General features: G+C 25.5%; 1 protein-coding gene across 1 annotated transcript; it reads left to right on the top strand.

Annotated features, from left to right (window-relative positions):
- The first annotated feature begins 653 nt into the window (after positions 1 to 653).
- On the top strand, positions 654 to 7,132 carry LOC145834823 (uncharacterized). The gene is made up of 6 exons (XM_082942334.1): positions 654 to 778; positions 1,269 to 1,426; positions 3,032 to 3,094; positions 4,251 to 4,327; positions 4,500 to 4,635; positions 6,739 to 7,132. The coding sequence occupies exons 1-6, from the start codon at positions 697 to 699 to the stop codon at positions 7,042 to 7,044; spliced, it is 822 nt and encodes a 273-aa protein (XP_082798460.1). The 5' UTR covers positions 654 to 696; the 3' UTR covers positions 7,045 to 7,132.
- The last annotated feature ends 12,813 nt before the right edge of the window (positions 7,133 to 19,945 follow it).

The following is a 19,945-nucleotide window of genomic DNA, read 5'->3' on the forward strand; positions in this document are numbered from 1 at the left end:
TTTAATTTTTTATACCGTTTTCATAAATTTATACAATAATATTACATTCTACCGTATCATTTATTAATTTTTCTAGCAAAAGTATTGTTTTATTCTGAAAATTAAGTATACCGAAGTTTTGAATTAAAATATTTCTTTTTATTTTAAACCGTGTATTTTATTACTTTTTGGCCAAACAAAAAGCTTATTTAAATCTATTGAAGTTAGTGAGTTTTACTTGTAACTATTGTATTATTAAAACGATTTTAATATAAAAAAAATTAAATATTTAAAATTACAGAAAGTTTAGTATATAGCTATAGGTAAAGTAATTTCATAAGTGTTTGTAAAGTAATATGAAATGAAAATGTACTGAAATCTTCAAGCCTAGCTTAGCTTTTTTTAACAAAAAGTGAAAAAAAATACAAAACTAATAAAAACATTATATTTTAAGACTTTTTTATCTGTTGTTAAGAATTTCCACTAATGTTAAATTGCTTTTTAATTTACTTAACTTTAAGCAACATTTTACACGGCTTCTTGTGTCCAACTTTATATTTTATTGTTATACCTTTTGTTGTTAAACTTTTTAATAGTCCTTTTCTATTTGCAATAAAAAAGTATTACTTATTTTAGTATTTATAAACGTCTTATTTTTTGAAGCTGTTAAATTTACCATTCGAAATCTTCGTGAGCCTAATAAAGCCATCTTATCAAATGGAATTAAACGCAACAATAAAGGATATACCTGTTTTTCCACCCAAGAATACTAACATACATCCAGGGGAGTATAACTTATGTTAGTTTTATAAACTCAATTTTTTTATTACAAAAGTTTATTTACAAAATGAAAAATATTATTAAATAGTCCTTAAAGCTTAAAGCTTTATAGCTTAAATAGCGTTTTCAATGTAGTCCTAGTATAATAATTTAAAAAATTACTTGGGCTTATGCTTAAATAAAGAAAAAAAAATGCAAATACTTATTTCTTTGACAGATTTAAAATACTAAAACACAAAAAATAATTGAATTTGGACGACGTTTTCTTAAAGTATTTCTAAAATGTTTTAACAATTAAGTTACTAAGATTTTTCAATTGTAATTACGAAACAAACTTTTACTTCAATGTTAAAAAAATATAATTTTATCTAAAACGCTTTTAAAGGATTAAAGTTTCTAAATCCCATTAACAGCGAAGTGTTTAAAAGTAATACTTAACATAGCTCCACATAGAAATATGATCAACTATTTAATTCATTAGTGTAAAAGTGTATTTTCGTTTTTTACAGACCTTGGTTTCCTGATCCCTATTGGTGCAATCTTGATGTTGTGCATCATCAGTTTGTTTGTAGTCAGTTGGCAGATCATTTGTCCCACTTGTTCGAGGAATCACTGCCCCAAGATCTTGTTGAGCGGGTCTAACCACATCGTTAACATGGAGACTCCAGTTAGTTTGTATCAATCGTTTTTTTTTTCGTTTATTTATATACTACTAATGACTACTAATTGTCAAGTTACATTGCTAATATGGAAGTTATTTTAATTTTGTAACGCTTTTTAATAATTTTAATTTGATCAGTTGCTTAAGTGGGTCTATCCACTATGCTAGTTTGGAAGCACGCGTTGGATTTTTATAATGAGATTTTTTAAAGGCTCAATAACTTTTAAGTTTCCATTCGTAAGTTGCAAAACACCATTTACTCATCTTATTTAGTTTCAACTGTCTATAAGAATCTTCTATGATTTTTTTCATCTGTTTCTTAAGTTATGGTACTTTTTATATATGTCAGTTTAAAACATAATGTAACACTAGCAAACTTTTAACTTTAACTTTTTGTAATATTAAAAAAGATCCAAACTAATAAAACCCTTTATTTAAACTAATAACACTTTGTACTTTACCAGTGATACTTGTATTACTGTGTACAGAAAGTTTTGTAAGGTAAAATTATTTTTTTTAAATGTTCTTTTCTACAAGTCTTTTTGTATAAGACAAAGCTTATTAAAAGTTGATCTAACAGCTTTTGATAAGTTTAAGTTTTTTAATTTATTGGAACATTCTAATTAGAATAAAACTATTTTTTTTTAAAGTTTGTAATTTTTACGATTTAAAGTGAAGATAATTTAAGTTCCAGTAATTCCAGCAACTTCTAAAAAAATTAAGAACCAGTGGTCCTATTCTGTATTTTAGACACGTATTTTGCAGTTTATATTTTATTTATTTTAAGTTAAGTAACTTACTTTTAAAAAGTAAAATCAAACTTCTTAAAACTGAAGTCTAATTTTTATTCTCTTTAGCTTTGAGTTTTAATCACATGGTCATGTTTTTTTTATGTTTCCACTTAATTCAATTATTTAGTAAAACATGAGTGCAACGCTGTTTCTACAATGCTTGTATTTAAATTTAAATCAAACTTTTACGTTTCGTGCAGTTGTTCATGACCGTCTATAAAATTTCAATTTTTTAATATTATATTACGCTTACTTACTATAAGCTTTGTTTTACTATGTTTTAGTACTAAAGCAGAATAAACTTATTTTATAACATACTTGAAGTAAACAAGTAAAAAATATACAAAAAAGTATATCAACTATGTTTATACTACAAACCAAAACATTTAACAGTAAAGAAAATATTTAAAAATGAATTTTGAAAGTGTGTTTTAACTCTTCTTAAACATGTGACAACAATCAAACTAAAATATTTTATAAAACTTAACATTGATAAATTTAGTTTTTTCTGTAATATTTTTAGTTCCTTTTAACTTTTATTAACTTATAAAAATCGTTTTATTCTGGAAAATTAATCATTTTTATAAAAAGCTACACAATTAGATTAGTTGTGTATCTAAAACCTTATCTTTTTGTTTTATAATTTTGTTGTAATTGTCTTTAAGTTTGATGTCTATACCCATTTCTTTAAATTAAAGACAAATAATGTAGATATAAGGTTCTGCTACTAAATGCAAACAACGATGCTAGTTCGTTCAAACACTCAATATTATCAAGTATTAAATAATTCAAAGTTTTATTCGTTCGTTTTATTAAACAGGAACCACCTTCTCACTCGGTAATAAGATACAACAATTTGAACAGAAGAACTTCAGTAACAGTAGTAAGTTGTTTTTTCATTATGTTATAAAATAAGTAATACAACAATTTGAATCGGAGAACTTCTGTTACAGTAGTAAGTTAATTTTTTCATCATGTCATAATATAAATATAACAATAACTTCTGTACTGTTGTGAGTTATTATTATTAAACTACGTTGTTTAGATACGAAGAAAAAAAATTTTATAGACTATGATAAGTTATCATCATTATTTTGATATAATATAACATAGCTGAGATACCAACAAAGTTAAACAAACTTTTCTGTGAAACAAAGTATTCTAAATATATTTCTTTAATGAAAAAAAAAAAATTTTTATGCTCCCAATACTAAACTACTTTTATTTTCTGTAAATTTTAAGTTGAGTTTTGCTTATACACTGAATAGTCATTATTCCTTTTTTATTGTCTATATTTAAAAAAATTATCAATTTTTAAGTTAATAAAAAATTTAGCACAAAAGTACGAATTTTGTTTAATTTTTTTTTACGTTTAATTCCAAATAGCAAATACATTAACACTAAAACTTATTACATAATGCTTTAATCATAATTACCAATTGAACTTTTCTCTAAGCGTTCGAGGTAACTTATGATCAGGAAATGAAAGTTAATGAGAAAATTTATTTTAATTAAAACTTGTGAGGACTTTTAACTTTAAGTAGTTTTGACCTTTTTTTTAAACTTTGCATCAACACTTTGTTTTTAACTTTTTGTAACCTTAGGACTTCTATCGCAGTTTGTATTAAATTATTTTTTTTCAAACTTTAATAATAAAACACTACACTTTTTTGAATTGATTAGAATCTCAAGGAGACTATTCAAAACTTTCTAAAATTTCACTAGTTTTAATTTTCAACGCACTTGTACTGGTTCCTAAACAAACCCCAGAGTTTAGTTCCAAACTTGCAGCTAAATTAACTCTGAGTTTTGACTCGGTTTATTAGTTTTGCAGCTCAGAAGGTACATTGATGCACCTCCAATTTTTTTTTCCTTCTTAGCACCCTACGGCTCAGCAGAAACAGTTACAAACTTATTTTTTTGTCTTAAGTAAAAAAATTACCCGAAAGTTTGAAAAAATAAAAATAATGACTCCAAATAACAATTAGTATTACTAACATTAAACATAAGCAACAAAATAAATTTTGATATTTCAACAGTTACGTCGTTATAGCGACACACCTCCTTCTTACGACACAGTTGACGCGTCACTACCCCATCCCCCATCCTACGACAGGTTAATATATATAATTCAAATAAATTTATTTGTGTTATACCTCCATTTTAAGACAAGCTAATATAGATAACTATATTTTAATCCAATTATACGACAGGTTCAATGATTATATATAAATCATATACAAAATTTATACCATTTTATAAATACTATAACTCTCATCGTGTTACAGTGTGGTCATAGTTGAGGAGGAAAGGCCCCTTGTTAGTAACCACGGAAACCACGGTCGTCATGGCAACAAGAGGGGAAGTGGTAGGAGCTCGATAAGGACATATGTGTATGACCCCACGAAGCAAGTGTCAATCGAGGTTTGTATTTATTTATTGCTTATGTTTTTTATCTTAAGAACTTACGTGTATGATCCTACTAAACAAGTTTCAATCGAGGTTTGAGGTAAAATTGTTTTTATTTTACATGTTTTCTCAGAGTTAATGAGGACTTATGTTATATCATACGACTATCATTGGTTTTAGTTGTACTAAGCTAGAGACAACGAGGTAGAAATTATTCCTTACTATTATATTAAAGACTAAAAGTACGATCCTACTTAACATTTTTCTTTAAAGTTTATTTTGTTATTTCAACTAATAATATTAATAATATAAATAAAAACGTTTGTCTATATCCTAAACAAGTCTTTATTTATGTATGCTGTTTTATTTTTATCAAATTAAATTACTAAAATAACGACATATATGTACCATACTACTAAAAAAGTTTCAACTGAGGTAAAATTTTTATTAAGTTATAAATAAACTTATATTCATATTGTACTTAATTTGTAATCATAAAATTATGTGTATGATCAAATTAAGCAAGTGTCAACATACTTTCAAAATTTACTTACAAACTAACTTGAAAAACAGTTATACTTAAAACTGCTGTTGTGACATAATATGAACATTAACATAGGTAGTACGTTTATTAAAACATGTGTAAGTTAAAATTGGTTACATGTCTTAAATTTACCAATTTACATGTTTTACTTTACATTTATACCTTATATTTTGATCATAAAACCAAAATAAACTAAAAACTAAAATATTTTGTCCTGAAATGGTATTTACACGTTAATTATTGAGGTTTTTTGCATAAACTTATTTATATTTAACATGTCTGTATTAAATAATAAGTTTTGAATAAAACACAAAGTTTACTCTCAGAAATATTTGTTTTACATTTTTGTGTTTTCATAAAAAACTTTAATGGGATTTTGTACTAAAAACAAATTCAATAGTTGTTAACTTGATAAAAGCTACTACTGCAAAAGTAAAGTCAATTTTCTAGAGTTTAAGGTATTTCTAAATATCTTTATGTATGTAAATATTGTACTGTCTGAATACGTATCTGCTAACTAAAACCACAAAATTTTGTTACATAATTAAAAATTTTAACACAAAAATTACAAACGTTTGTTTGTTTTCAAAAAACGTGACCAGAAATTGTGCTAAAACCTTTTATATTGTCACTTCAATTTTTTTAAACACTTTACTCATTTTTGAAAACTAGAAACAAATAAATTATATAAGCAGATATTAATTGTATATGTTTTGTATTTAAAGTTTACGATAAATTTTACGTAAATTGAAGTTTCGTAAAAGGTGCTAATTATTTTAATAAACCATTTATTGTTTTTTTATCTCTTAGTTAAATGTTGTCATGTGTTTTCTGGTATAACATTCTAAAAAAATGTTTTTTAAAAGAAATAACAATCGTTATATTTTTTTAATTAATTTTCAAAATACGTGCTACTCATAAAATAATAACACACCTTACTGGGTAATTACTTAAGCAAAAATCTAATTATATAAAAAAATTTTGTTAAGTAATATAATCCTTTTTAAATGTAATTTTCTTTAAAATTTAATGTTAATTCTATTGTTTCGTTTATACATATAGTGCATTAAATTAAACAAGACAGTAGTTATAACACAATCATATATTTTTGTAAGGTATTAAATGTTAAAGATTTGTTTTGTAGTTAGTTTGTTTAATCAAAGCAAAAAAGTGTTTATAAAAATAGTAACTTCTTTTTATTCATTTGTAGAAAAATATTAGCATTATTAAAATAAAAACAAAGTTTTAGTGTTTACTAAAGCATATCAACAATAGTTTTCTATTTCTGTTTGTTTGTATTTTTTACGTATTTATCAACATTAATTTTCTTATGTGTAAATATTCTCAAAGTTAAGTTTATAACGATTCAATATAATGTTTTCAATTACTTTTTGAGATAAAAATCATTTTATTTACTTTATAGTAACTCTATTAAGATATTTAGCAATTTCTTTTTTTGTCGTTAGTAATTATGCTTGGTTGAAAGACAAAACAACTAAAAATGTAATATATTATAATATGTTTGATGTCATATATTAATTATATTAAACAAAATCAATCCATTTTTTCCATAGGTCCATGACGAAGACACGATCCGAGTCGTCGAAGAACTCCTCAATCGACAGAACTCCGTTTCGACAACGCGACAAAACTCCATGAGGCGTCAAAACTCCTTGTTATCTCGACAAAATTCGCAGTTATCGCGACAAAATTCCAGGCAAACGTCATCTAAAAGGTGTTCTTCAAAAAGAAACAGCATAAACGAGCCTCCTCCCCAATACCACGCCGTCAGGTATCAGAATAGGGAAATTTCCTCAAATAACAGGGAAATTCCCGCGAGTAATACTAGCCAGGACCAACCGTCAACGTCAAGGAGTTGAAATACTTGAGTAGTGAATTGTACTGAATACTTCTAGTATTTTGTTTACCTTAGGGTTAAAACTGTATAAAGAATATTATAATAGTTTTGTTTTTATTGTTATTGCTTACTTAAGTGCTGCTATTATAAAAATTACATTATCAACTTTTTACTATAATATGTATATATATTTACTAGTGTATATTTTGAAAATAAACAGTCATTTAGAAAAAGCTTTATATGACTAACTAGTGACTTATGTTGTATTTTCTAAGTATTTAGATTATCTCTCGGCCGCAACATAAATTGTTAACTTTTTTATTTTTTCTGTAAGACACTATTCGTCAAGAAGTTGATGATAAATTGTTAAAAAGCACTATATTATTAATTGTATATTTTTTTAATTGATTAACTAGCGGGCTGCAGTATTGCGCAAAAATTATGTAGTTTCAATTGCATGCTCAAATACTACATTTTGGGATTTTTTTTAATTTCTACTTTCTAATTTATTCCTTAAACTTCTTTCTATCTTTCTTACATACTTGCGAGGGTTTATACCTTCTCAACAACTTTGTAATTATATTAAAACTTTGTCAAAAGTATTTTAAATTTTTAACTGCAAACATGCCTGATTTTTTTTAAATAAGTTGTATGTATTTTTGAGGTTAAATAAAACAACCCCTTCTCACGCAACAATTCTATACTTTTTTAGGTTTTGTTCATATATAATTTATAAAAAGTTTTTTCAAAGTGCAATAAAACTTTTGCTTGCTATGAAACTTTTTGTTGTCAAAATGTAAGTTATACGTTTGGTTTAAATTCTATCTAATTTAAATAGAATTTTCCATTTTTTGGTTATTATTACGCATTGTTTTAAATAATAAAATGTAACTGCTTTGTTTTTTAAAACAGTACTTTTAAAGCGATAAATTATAGAAGAAAAATATTGTTTTTACAATAAAACTCATTATGTAATAAATCTTCATTACTAGTTTATGGTATTTAAGTACATTTTTTGTGATTAGTACAAACCGAAACTGTTTTATTAATTATTTGACGGTTTTTTAAACGTAAACTATGTACTTAACGTTTAAATAAGTCAAAAACCATGATTGATAACAGTTACCTCTACAGTAACTATAATTATCATAATTTAAAAAGTTTTTTTTATATAAAATTTTAATACTTTGAAAATATGTCGCAATATAACAATTGTTCTAAAATTTGTAAAAAAAGTATCAAAATTATTTAAAACTACATTACAACATCCAACATTTTAAGATTTAATTTTCAAAACAAAAGTTTTACTCAAATAAATATATCATCAATAATCTATAATAATATATTTTTCAAATTGAAATATAACTACAGTAAAAAAAACTACATTATGCATAATAGTTACACCTTATCAAAGATTATTTTAATTCAATTTTTAAAAAATAGGTACAAAAAGTGCACACAAAAGTATTTATTGTAGTTTAATAAAAAGGATGTTTAAATGATTTATAAGTTACCTTAAGTTATTTTAGATCACTATTTCCAAAACTTAAAAAATTTAATTTTAGAAGTGTTTTTTTATTTTTAAATACTATAGCAGAGTAAAAGTGTTTGTATTACATATAATAATAAATAAATATATCTATAATATATTTTGTTTATTTATATATGTATAGGTTGTGCACAGTGTTAAAATTTAACAGGTTTAAAAGCAACTTTATTGTTTATATAAAACATATGTAATCTTATTTTTAACTCAAATGTCTGCAATAAAATATTTGAAAGCCCATCAAGTGCGCTCTGTAGAATGTGGTTTAGTTAATGTAACTGTATTACTTATTTAGTGTTTATATTGATATAGCTTAAAACGAGTTGTCATCTCAAAAAAAAATCTTAATTTTCATACAATCTAGTTATTTTGCATAAGTTCTTTACGGGGTCACATCATTATAAAAACTTACAATACTGTGACCATACATTCATCGCCACAATTGCAATTACGCTTTCATCAAGTTTTAGTATAAAATGAACTAGTTTCGGTTTAATAACATTTAACAAAAAATTATTTTTAGTTTTCATAGTAAATATTAATATTAGTATACGAAATTATAAGAATACTAAAATTTGTTAAGTGTGTTTAAAATATATGCTTACTTTATAAAATTATTTTTAGTTTTTAAAATAAAGTTAACTTTAAACATTCGAAGTCAAGTTAGCAGTCAAAAATAATTTCTTAACGTAATAAAGCTATCGAAATAATATATTTACAAGTTAATTAATATTTCAGTAAAGTTAAATAGTTTAGTAAATCTTCAGCACAGAAGTTTACCAAAAAGTAACTACTTTTTACTTTATTTGTGATTTAGATATATTAATTATTTTTAAAGAATAACCAGAAACATAGCAAAAATAAAAACTTTTTTTTTAAATCCGTCAACATTGTATTCTATTCATTAGTATTTTATTCTAAAAAAGTACACTTTGCAACTTATTTTTTGATTAGAAAAAAAAAGGAAATTACAGTAACCTCTCGCTTATTTACGCACATTGTGTCCACAAAAAAATGCGTAAAGATACGAGAGGTATCAAATAAACTTACTATAATAGCTGTTTTATGATATTGCTTCTAGTTAAAAGCAGACTGGGAACTTTCCTACATTTAACAATTTGTTTACTTTATTTATAAATGTGAAAACAAAAGATAAAACTATAGATATATTAAAAAAAAAAAATTATATAAAATAATAATACTTGTAGAACAATTTTAATAGTTTTAATAGTAAGTAGATTTTATCTTTGTTTATATGTAACTTATTTGATTCTTAACATTTATATTCTATTCTACTTAGCAAAATTAATTTATAGTTAAGGATTTGTTTACAATTCAAAAACGGCGTGGTGTTTATATTAAAGTTTGTTTTTATAGCCTTTTACAAAAATATGCATTTGGTGCTGTAATGGATTTCTTCTTTTGAACAAAATATATAAAATATAAGAAAATGTTTAACAAAAATTGTTTATGTTACTACAACTTTTTTTAATTTTACCTTTGCCCACATAAGGATAGACATATCTTGCATTGTATTAAAGATATATTAATGATATGTAGTAGATATACTAATTTGTGCAATATTAATATATGTTAAAAATTTTACTTTTCAATTTTTTAGAATCTAAAGTGCGTAACTAAACGAGAGTGCGTAACGTCACGAGTGCGTAAAGATGTGAGAGGTTACTGTATATAGAATAGAAAAACATAAATTTGTATTTTCTAAAAACTACGCAAAAATTTATAAATATAAATATACAATAATTTCGGGTAGGGTTCTAATACGCACGAAGACACTTTTGCACGGCATACATTGTGCACAAGGGGTCACTTTTGAACGTGTTGAAATGTTTAAATTTTGTTTTTTTTTTAATATTTTATTAATATCATTTTATTATTACTTTTACCATTAACCCTTGCCTTTTGTCGTTAATTTCTTTTTTTTTATAAATAACATTTAATGAAATTTTTATTTTATTTATTTTTATTTTTATTTTTTTTTTGTGACATTTTATATTAGTTTTTAATTTTTTTATCAATTTTACCTCTAAACCAGTGGTTCCCAACCTTTTTGATGCCCCGCACCCCTAAAATTTTTTAATTTGATCTCGCACCCCTAACACTATATACTTGATTATTTATTAATAATTTTATCATAATTTCATTGATTTCATGAATTAATAATTTGTACTTAAATTTTTATGATAGTGTACTATACTAAGAAAAATAAAGCACTTGAAAGTTTAAAAACATAACAAACTGTATTTGAACAAGTTTTATCTATTTTCTATAAGGTACAAAACATTAGAACTCACTCTTCCCTTCGCAACGATTAACGTTTTATGAAGGTCAAGCAAGTGAGTTTGGAGCTCAGCACTTGTAATTCTACCTGCTCATTTTTAAACAAACTAAAAAAATTAATTACTTTTTAATTAAAAAGTTTAAACATAACTGACTCATTTTCAAAAAAAAGTTTATTTATTAATTTCGTTTAGCTCTCTTCAGAATAACATTGCTAAAAACTATGAATATTGTAGAGTAATTTTATATAATGAATTTGAAAAGTCTAACAAAAAATAGTTACGTCATAAACTATTTCAAATTCATTATATATAACTAAAATTACTCTACAATATTCATAGTTTTTAGCAATGTTATTCTGAAGAGAGCTAAACGAAATTAATAAATAAACTTTTTTTTGAAAATGAGTCAGTTATGTTTAAACTTTTTAATTAAAACCAGTACCAAAACCAAACTATTCAAATACTTTTTAATTAAACGAAAAAAAAACTAATCTAACTTTATAAAAAACATTTTTTTTCAATTAACATTTAAAAAAACTAAACTAATCTACATATTTAATAAAAAATCCTAAATGACATCTCATTATCCTCACAAGGTATTTAACAAACTATTAAAATACTATTTATGCAATATTATTTTGAAAAGATTAAGAACTTAATTTTAAATCTACTCTAAAGTTAATTACTTTTTTGTTCCTGTTTATTGTACAAAACTTTATGAAAACGTGGCATTTTAACCAAATATGACTTTGCTTTCGAGATAGTTTATGTTTTAACTACGTGGTCTCCAGTAACTTACTGACTGCTATACTTAAGAGAAGTAAATAATATACTAACAGTATAAGTTACAAAACTATTTCCTAAGTTATGAATAAAACACACTTTGAATAAATGCAATTTACTTTATTTTCAATAATAATTCTTAGTTCTGAAGAAAGAAACTATTAAATCACGACACAAATAAAATCTATAAAAAGTATCAACAATCGTAAAGTTACATAAATACTAACATCAACTCCGCTATGTAGACGTTTTCTTGATTCTCGATAACTGAAGTAAAACGTTTAACTTAATCGTAACGAGATCATACCGCGGAATAACTTTGCAACTCTTTAACTTTAACGCGTATTTGAAAGACAAAACGCCGATATATACTCGTCGGAATGAAATTAACTCCTTGAAATAATAAAAATGTTTGTTTTTGATACTGGAAGCACGTCACGAAATCTGCGTAAAACAGTTTACAACATCCGCTTGTTGAAATGAGATGTTAATATCATTACATTGTTTCTTTTTAAATTTTCAATTTTAACGTTTAAAGCCTGGTTTTAAATAATTTAAATCCTTAAAATCCTACTTAACTTTAAACTTTCTATAATTGTTAAAAGGCCGCGTCAAAAAAAAAGTAAGAAAAAGAAACTGAATAAATTATTATCTCAAAAATTACATAATTTACAAAAACTAAGATAAAACACAACATGAAGACAAAGTTCAATGATAGTCATTTAGTTGGCTTCTGGCTTCTTTTCTTCGGGGTTCTTGACCTTGGTCTTGTTGTATTCCGGCATTTCTCTTCCGTTTTCTTCTACGGTGGTTTATTTAGCAGAAACGAATTGTTTTAACTCGCTTGTTCTTCTCTAAACTTCAAATTCAAAAATTCATCGAAGTCACTTGTTGACATAGAAAAAATTCATCTTTTCATTGGCCATCATTGTAGTATTCATTTCAAAAATACGCGGTTCAAAAAAAAAGTTGAGATACTCTTTCAAGAAAGTTTAGTAAAAACTACTATGTTATTATGCCAAAAGACAATAACGAACTGTCAGTGTTTACTTTTAAACCCATTATTTTATACAAAACAAAAAAAAATAAGCATTTAAAGGTGCATTAAAAGAAAATTAATAGTTAAAAAACATGAAAAACTTTAATTTTGTTTTTAACTTAGAAAAACATATGTTCTTAATATTCAACTCGCAAACTTTAATAACTAAAACAGAAAACATTTTCTTTAAAACATTTTACAAAATAATAAGTAGTATTTTCATGCACAAACTTTTAAAGGATTCAAGTATAAAACATTTCTATTAAAGCAACACAAAACTTAAGCATTATAGAAATTTATAAAGAGAAAAATTTAGCGAGTGCTTTTTTACGATCGTTAACAGTCAAAACTTAATGGGAGTTGAAAGTACTTTTAAATTCAAAATTTATAGGAAAAGTTTATCACGAGTCGAATTTGAAAGCTTTAAACTTGAACTTGATTATTTTACGAGCAAAAAGTCTGGTAATTTAATTTTGTTTTAAAATTAGAGAAAATGTACTTACTAAACTTTCAATATAAAATAGGCTTATCAAACTTTTTTATTGTATAATTGTTATGTCTTAGCTTTTAATTAATTAGTACCAAGCTGTAATTTATAATATAAAAAACTTCATAACACATCATTAAAAGTAAAAAAGCAATAAACTTTACAGTTCAGAAATTGTATCAGAAAAGAATACAAAATAAATACACTTAATAGTTTCTTTCATTTTAAATTTTTAAAAAAATTACCTGAGTTTAGAAAATATTTAAACAGATTTTCATGTTAATAAAAAGTTACAACTTTTTACCTTTATTAAAGTCTGTCTCGTTAGTTTTGTAAAAATGTTTATATTTTATTTTCAAAAGGGCTATATGATAAATGGTAAAAGTTTTAGACCTGCTATTAGTAATTCTGACTCTTTTTTATTCTGTGTTATAATTTCTTTTTTGTCAAAGGAATTAAGTACTGCCAAATTGTTTTTCTCTTTAGCTAATATGTTGCTTGATACACTAGTTTCTGATTTTGTTTTTGAAGAATTGTAATAACCTGAATCTTGTTTATAACTTTTAAGCTGCACTGTTGGCACTTGATATTTTGGCTTGCTATCATATTTATTATTGTAACTGATATTTTTCTGCTGTTGTTTCTGATGTTTTTCTTTGATAAGTTTACCTTGTTTTGCTGTAAAAGCAACAGCTTGCTTATAAGCTCTACTAGCTTTTATTTTCTGCTGTTGGAGGTTACGAGAATGATGGTTTGCGTTAAATATATTTTGTTGATGTTTTTGATTGTAGTTTGAATTTTTATCTACAGCATACTTAGACCCTTGAACTGTTTTACCATTAGGACCTGTCACGTTTGCGGCTTCTGACATGTTATTTTTACCTACAACAATATCAAACTGGACTTTTTCTCCTTGTGCAAGAGACCTTAATAATTTGTTAGGGTTGTTTTTGATGATAGCTGTATAATGAACAAAAATATCGCTGTTCCGATCATCACGTTGAATAAAACCGTAACCTTTGCTAACATTAAACCATACTACTTGACCAGTTACTCCAATCGCTATTGTTTTTTTTATTACCTGAGCTTTTTCTTTAACTTTTTGAAACTCTTTGGTTGTATTAGATGTTTTTGTAGGTAAGTTTTGATGACATGACAAACACTGTGCTATGTTAACATTATTACTACTATTCCCATTGTATGATTTTCTTGGTTTAAAACTATCTCTATCTTGGTTATGTTGACAATAATTGTAATAATGATTAATACCATTATCTCTTAAATGAAAATTTTGTTGATGATTAGGTCGAACTTGCTTATGGTAATTTATTTTAGACTTATAATGATTTTGCTCATACTGCTGTAGTCTATCGTAATTAACTTGCTTAGGTATTAATGCGTTTTCTTTATAAGCATTCCATATGGCTTGTCCTTTTCTTTTAAAAAGTTCTAAGCTTTCATCAAAATGTTCCCTAATCTTATCTTTGATCGAAAAGGGCATTAAGTATGCAAGAAAAAACTTAATTCTGTCCTGTTCTCGACATTTGGCCCAACTTAAGGCTGTAGCAAATATTTTATTAAAGTTTGTACACTCATTCCAAATTGGAATTTTATCTAAAATTTCAGCTAACTGAATGTCCCTATTAATAAAAAAGTTTCTTAAAGAACTGTAATTTCTTTCACCTCGTTCTGTCATTTTATAATAGTCTGACAACTCTTCTCTCGGCCAAAACCCAGTTAAAAGTTTATACTTTTCTGTATTACTAGAAATATTTTCATTAAACATTTCCTCTTCGAAAAAACTAATAATATCACGAGGGTTTCTTACAAAGTCTAACCTTTTAAACTTTTTACTTAGTCTTTGCGCCTTAAATGTGTCGCTAAAGTTATTAAAATTATTTCGATTACTATTTTTGTAATCATTGTAAAAAGGTTCGCGTTTTTCTAGCATCGCACGTTCGAAATGTGGTGATCTAGACCAGACATGTTAAAAAGCTCTGCTTTGTTTACTCAAGCGTGAAATTACTAACTTAAAACAAACCAAAAATAAAACACTTCATTGCTGAATTACCATAGTAACTTTTAGCATTTTAACATCTCTGATCTAGACTGCTTTAATCTATTATTCAGTTTTTTTATTTGCATTTGCAAAACTCTTAACTCTTCTTTATTTGTTAGCTGCTTAACTTCGCTTAATTTTCTAAATTGTTGTTGAATGCTGTTTGACGGATAAAATTCAGCATTATCTTTCATCATCTCTGCTTGATGAAAATTATTAAAATTGATATCGTCATTGTTGTTTGTGTGCATTTATTTTGTTGACTGTTTAAAGATTTGTAACCAGAAGATTCAAGGTTCTTAAAAGACACTGCGTGGTTTCCACTTTAACCAATTGGGCTTACTTTCGAGATAGTTTAATATAGTTACAAACTTATTCCTAAGTTATTAATAAAACACACTTTGAATAAATGCAATTTACTTTATTTTCAATAATAATTCTTAGTTGTGAAGAAAGAAACTATTAAATCACGACACAAATAAAATCTATAAAAAGTATCAACAATCGTAAAGTTACATAAATACTAACATCAACTCCGCTATGTAGACGTTTTCTTGATTCTCGATAATTGAAGTAAAACGTTTAACTTAATCGTAACGAGATCATACCGCGGAATAACTTTGCAACTCTTTAACTTTAACGCGTTTTTGAAAGACAAAACGCCGATATATACTCGTCGGAATGAAATTAACTCCTTGAAATAATAAAAATGTTTGTTTTTGATACTGGAAGCACGTCACGAAATCTGCGTAAAACAGTTTACAACATCCGCTTGTTGAAATAAGATGTTAATATCATTACAGCATTTTGTTGCTGATGGCAATTCGCATGTTTGCATGTGCATTCTAGCGGTTTCTTGATTTAGTTTTTATAGACAAAAAAGTACTAAATCCAGACTCACACAAGTAAGTCGTTTCGAATGGAATGAGAGTACTTAGTGCTTTTTCACTAAGTTTTGGAAACATATTGCTCAAGAAGATTTGGAAACAACACCAATATTGCTCAAGAGTTTTGCTTTCAAACTGCATTTTGATAGAACGGTTCATGCATAATACAATAAGTTTATCTTTTAAAGATACATCATTAGACATGTGATTCAAATTAAAAGAATATGAAATTTATCATCCATTCTTCAGAAATTTCCAGTTCTCCTATTTTAAAATATCCGTCAAAAGACTTGGATAGTCATTCCAAAAAGAGTCTAAACCATACCCTCGGTCGGTAACAGTTTTTTGTTTGTTTGTTTATTAGTTAATATAATTTTTCTTGTAGTTTTTTACTACTTTTTTGTTATTTATTTTTACTGTTACTGTTACCCCTAGTTTTATCCTCTAACGACAATTTTATTTAATTTTTTTTTACCTTTTTATTTTATTTGATTTTTACTCTCAAGCAAATATGACCTTCCGTTCAAAAGTGTCTCCGTGCAAAAATGTCCCTTCGTGCAAATAAAATGTCGTGCAAAATTTTCTCTTAGTGCATATTTGACCCTTCATGCAAAACTGTCTTCATGCGTTTTTGACCTGTTCCTATTATTTATATCCAATGCCATATTTCAAAAAATGACAGATAGGTAGACTACAGCTTCACAAAACTTATAATTATTCATAAAACGAAAACAAGCCATTAAAGTCAAGATACGTATGTAGTACAGTTTTAGGGGATTTTTGATTTGTTATGAAAAATTTTTCAACTAACTAAGTACTGAAAAACCATAGTAAAAATAAAGCTTAAAAATACTTTTTTAAATATTACATAATTAAGCTATCAAATTGTTTGTTAAATCTAAATCATTTGTTTTTATCATATAAAGAAAAACAAATCATCAAAAAAAAAATGCTTGTGATAAAAAAGTTGCACTAGTTTTTATATAACAATATAATTGTTGGAATTTTGCAATAACTAAGTAGTAGGTTTGATTTGGTTGGTGGATTTCTGTGGAAAGTTCTGGCTAAAAACAAAAGTTCTATTTTAAAAAGTTTTTGCATATATACTTATGTAAAACTTTTTTGAAGAAAACTCTTCACATTGAACATATAAAGATCAAAACCAGTGGTCAACACATTTACATTCTTACATTTTACTTTTGAAGACCTTTTTAAAACAACTTCTTATTTTTTTTTTTTTAATTAAGCAAGTTGTTATGACAAAGCACCTAAAAATTTAAAGTGCAGTTAAAATTACACACTCATGTAACACACTCACTATTGCCCAGCAAGAGTTTATTATTGCAGTGAGTAGAACAAAAATCTATGCAATTTTTTTTAAATGTTATTGATGAACTTGATACAGTTCACTTATCTGGTCATTTTGGGCAAAATTTTTTGTTAACACGACAGTATAAGTATTTTTCTGGATAAGTACAAAAAATCATTAGCTCATAAAATAGTACAATTGCTCTAAATTATGCAATGCATAATAAATAATAAAGCTCAGCTCCTTTTATTTTTATTTTAAACTCTTGTTCACTTTTCAAAATTTTGTACAAATTCAACCTGCTTATGATAGACTGCTCTATTATTAATAAATTTGGGCATTGTTTTTAACCGTTTTACAAACTTCTATTTTATTTTCAATGTTTAGTGCAACTTTTTTCATTTTATTTTTATTGTCTTCTCCATTTCAAAATTTAGGTATTAGTTAGACCTTCAAACACAGTTTATTTTTTTTATATATATACCACTTCTTGATTCATGGCCCTTTAAACATTTTTAAGAAATTGATTAGTCCAAATTTGAATTGCAATGTATTAAGCAGCATTGTTTTTATTGTAATTTTTATATAAAAAGTTGCTAGCAGGTCACAAAGCCTAGAGAAAAAAATTTCCAGTTCTTTAAGCGCATAGGTTGTTAACCAAAAATAGCATTGGCCCTTATATTAAAGCTTAAAGTACACAAACTACAAGAGAATTTCTAAAGAATTAAAAATCTTGTTAAATTTTTGAGATATTGAATTTTTTGTAAAAAGTTTCTAATGCAATTTTTTGAAGGTCAATGTTTTCGGATATTCAAATTATCTTTAAAAATCAATCTTCTTCATTTAATGAGCTAGAGATCTCAAACTTTCAGGAAACCTTCTTTTCATAGTTTTAAAGACTTTAAGGCCATAGGGGGGGGGTAAACTATGTTTTTTACAAGTTGATCTTATTTTATTGAGTTTTTTCTAAGCTTTAAGATGCTTTTTATTGTTTTAAGAAATTCAAATTATTTTTTGAGACATGACCAGTCAAAGTCCGGCCGCATAATAGGTTCCCTATGGGAAGGGAAAACTAAAACAGCGAAAAAAGACTATTTAATTTAAAATCTATCTCCTTTTACATTTTTCAAGCAATCTTCTTTAAACTTTCACAGTCTTATCTTTATACAATAACAAAAAAAACGTTACTTTGGAATTAAAAAAAAAATTGTAAAAATATTTTTTTTTGAAAAAAAAACACTTTTTTTTAATTTTTTTTGTGATAAAATTTTAATTTTTTTTAGTTATAAAAATTCTAAAGTAACGTTTTTCCTTATATTATAAGGAATGTTTCCTGAAAATTTGAAGAAGTTTGCTTAAAAAATGAAAAATGAGATAGATTTTTAGTGAGTTTTAAAATTTCGGAGAAAATTGACCCCAAAAAATTTGCGGTCCATATATTTATATTGGAAAATTTTTATAAAAAGTTAAATATTTCAAAAGTTAAATGATATTTTTGAATTCTAAAAAAAACTGGCTCGTAGTTTGTACTTAAAGCTTTCATATATAAGCCAATGTTAATTTTTGTAAAAAAAATGTTGCCCCCCCTATGGCCTTTAATGTTATGACTTGAAAAATATTAAAAAATATAAATTTTTGATGAAAAATATGAAAAAAATGGTAGTTTATTTTTAATAAAAAAAATATTTTTCAAAATTAAAAAAATTCTGCATTCAATCTTTTTGAAATTTAATAATAGATTGTAAATTTTTGAAGAGTTTTAATAGATAGAGTTTTTATTAAATATTCTTTTTTTGTGTTTTTGGTTTGTGCCAGAAATCTATACAGGTCACCAACTTTAATTGCTTATATCTCAAAAGTTACTTTGAATTTTTTTAAGTAATTAAAAATGTCTGATAACTAAGATACAAGTCTAGAAAATAAGATCTACTTGTAAAAATCAAGGTGGACCCCCCTCTATGCTCTTAAATAATTTTAGTAACCAATTTAAATATTTTAAACTAAGATGCAACAAAGCAATCAACGATAAAACACTAGTAGTTAATAATTATTTTGAGCGCTATTGTAAATTCTAATGGTTTCATAATGTTTAAAAAAAGATTTTAGCAGAAAATATGTATATTGGGGACAACAGGTTTATTCTTTCTTTAACACAGAATACCAATCCCTGTTCTATATAGAACTTATTTCTCACTAATTTTGATCTGTTATTTTTGTCAAAAGCTAATAAAAAATTTTCTTTAGGGCCATAGGGGGGGGGGTAGAAGCCATTTTTTGACCAAAAATAACATATAGACTTATATTATAGTAAATTTCATAATCTTTCAGATGCTTTTTTTAGATTTTAAAAGTATTAAGTAACTTTTTTTTAAGACCGGTTATATAAAAGGTTTTCTTTATAAAGGGTAACTTTAAAGCCGTTTTTCTCAAGTTTTTAAAAACAGGCTTTAAAATCTATCTTCTCCTTCATTTTTCAAGCAATCTTCTTCAAATTTTCAGGAAATGTTCCT

The sequence above is a fragment of the Thalia democratica genome, chromosome 4, assembly GCF_965202585.1.
Source record: "Thalia democratica chromosome 4, ktThaDemo2.hap1.1, whole genome shotgun sequence".
Classification (NCBI taxonomy): Eukaryota; Metazoa; Chordata; class Thaliacea; order Salpida; family Salpidae; genus Thalia; species Thalia democratica.